Genomic DNA, 2061 nt, shown 5'->3' with positions numbered 1-2061 from the left:
ACACTCTTTCTCTCCTTTCTTTCCTTCCTAGGCCATGGGTGTTGAGTGTGACCAAGAAATTGTGCAGATGATTGGAACAGAGGAGCACGTGATGGCTGCCTTTGGGCCCAGCTTGGAAGAATGCCAGAAAGCTCAGATTTTCACACAGATGCAGGTGTGTCTTTTCATGTGGTCCTTTGCTATGAGAGGGACTCGGAGATTTAATGCTGCTCATTGATAAAGCATGGGATGCAGTGACTTTGGGGGCATAGGTTTGGGAGGGGTATTGGGGAGATGGGAGGAGTAATAGGGAAGCATCTCTGACTCATTTATTTAGGGATTGGAGGAAGAAGTGGGCCTAGACCAGCCGTGGGCAAACTACGGCCCGCGGGCCGGATCCGGCCCGTTTGAAATGAATAAAACTAAAAAAAAAAAAAGACCGTACCCTTTTATGTAATGATGTTTACTTTGAATTTATATTAGTTCACACAAACACTCCATCCATGCTTTTGTTCCGTCCCGCCGATCCAGTTTAAGAACCGACTGTGGCCCTCGAGTCAAAAAGTTTGCCCACCCCTGGCCTAGACAAATCATCAGCCTATGGTGCCTAACTTAGAAGGGGCAATATGTGGCCAAGAGGCATTTGTTCTGATATGATAGGAAGTACTCCTTTTTCCTTATTTGCCTGAGTTAAATCTTTTATAAAACTACAGCAACTCTAGTGTAGACGGCTTTTTTTTTTTTGCATTTCTCTTTCTTATCCATTTTTACTCCCTACTTCTAATTGCTTTTGACATCTAGTTGTATGTGATTTTCCCTTTTCCTTAATTCCCAGTGTTCTCAGCAAGATTGGACCAGATCAAGACCCCTTTGCCACTGCAGAGCCTTCATTGACCTGCTGAGGCACTCCTAGTTGGAACCTGGGGATTTTAGGACAAGGCACAAAGATGAAGATAGGGATGGAGATTATATATATAAAACAGCCATATTTAGAATTCTTAGGACAACATTTGTAAAGTGCTTTGCTAAGTGGAAGTCAATGGTGGCATCCTTGGGAGCCATCCTGCGAGGTGGGAATTCCCTACTATCGAGGCACATATCAGTGAGTTAACACAAAGTGAGTTAATACTCAGGAACTGGTTCAGTTTGAGGAGATACACTCTATCTTTTAAAGTTGTGTAATGCACTGGAAGAGCAGTTTGCCCTAATGATACCCCAGCTTTTTATTGATCCATATGTATGTTGTCTATTCTGTGGATTACTTGTAACAAGATATAGATTCTTTTTTCTTGTCACCTAGAATGCTTGTAGAGATAGCATTTTCCCACTTATATCGGTTAGTGTGTGCTCTGAAAAAATCAAACTCATCTTGATATTTTCAAGACTGAGTCTATCATTTAGGAGGTTAATATCATATGTAAGTACATGTAATTCCAAAGCACAAATCAGTAGCGATTATTCTCATCACCACCTTCCTCATTTTCTGCAGTTAATTAATAATTGACTCTAATTATTGGGCAGGAAAAGTGGTTGGGATTTAGGAGATTCTATTTTGGGTCTTTACTAAAGATAAAATATTTAGTGAACATGGGTCTTCGTAACAGACTGAAATTATATTATCCAAGGGTTCTTACAACATGAAGAGGAAAATGTTAAGAAATAACTCAGGGACAGGTTCAGTAGTGTAAGGAGATACACTCTATCTTTTAAAGCTGGGTAATGCCCTGGAAGAGCAATTTGCCTTAATGATACCCCAGTGGATTCAATGAGATCTGTTATTCATTTTATTACACACATCATCATTGGTCATATAACCCTAACATCATAAAGCCATTTGAGCAGGGGCTAACAGTGGGTTGGAAAATTACTCATTTATTTCTCTTAAATAGGTACTGACAGAAAATTTTAGCTAACTGAATCAGAGAAGTTACAGATGATGTATTATAGACTTGTATACCTGAAACCTATGTAATTTTATTAACCTATTTCTCCCCAATAAATTCAATAAAACAGAAGAAAAAGATGAGAGGAATATATAGTTAGTTAACAAGAAAGACAAATGTTTCTAACATGAGAAAAACA

The 2061-nt window shown here is 39.1% G+C and overlaps 1 protein-coding gene across 1 annotated transcript in view; it reads left to right on the top strand.

Annotated features, from left to right (window-relative positions):
* POLR3B (polymerase (RNA) III (DNA directed) polypeptide B) overlaps positions 1 to 2061 on the top strand; it is a 103890-nt gene that overhangs the window by 21962 nt on the left and 79867 nt on the right. Inside the window, exon 10 of the mRNA XM_006769338.2 lies at positions 32 to 154. Coding sequence (XP_006769401.1) covers positions 32 to 154 — 123 coding nt within the window. The remainder of the gene's footprint in view (positions 1 to 31; positions 155 to 2061) is intronic.

Source organism: Myotis davidii, unplaced genomic scaffold, assembly GCF_000327345.1.
Source record: "Myotis davidii unplaced genomic scaffold, ASM32734v1 scaffold120, whole genome shotgun sequence".
Lineage (NCBI taxonomy): Eukaryota > Metazoa > Chordata > Mammalia > Chiroptera > Vespertilionidae > Myotis > Myotis davidii.
The sequence above is the reverse complement of the archived record's forward strand: the minus strand, read 5'-3'. Positions and strand labels throughout refer to the sequence as shown.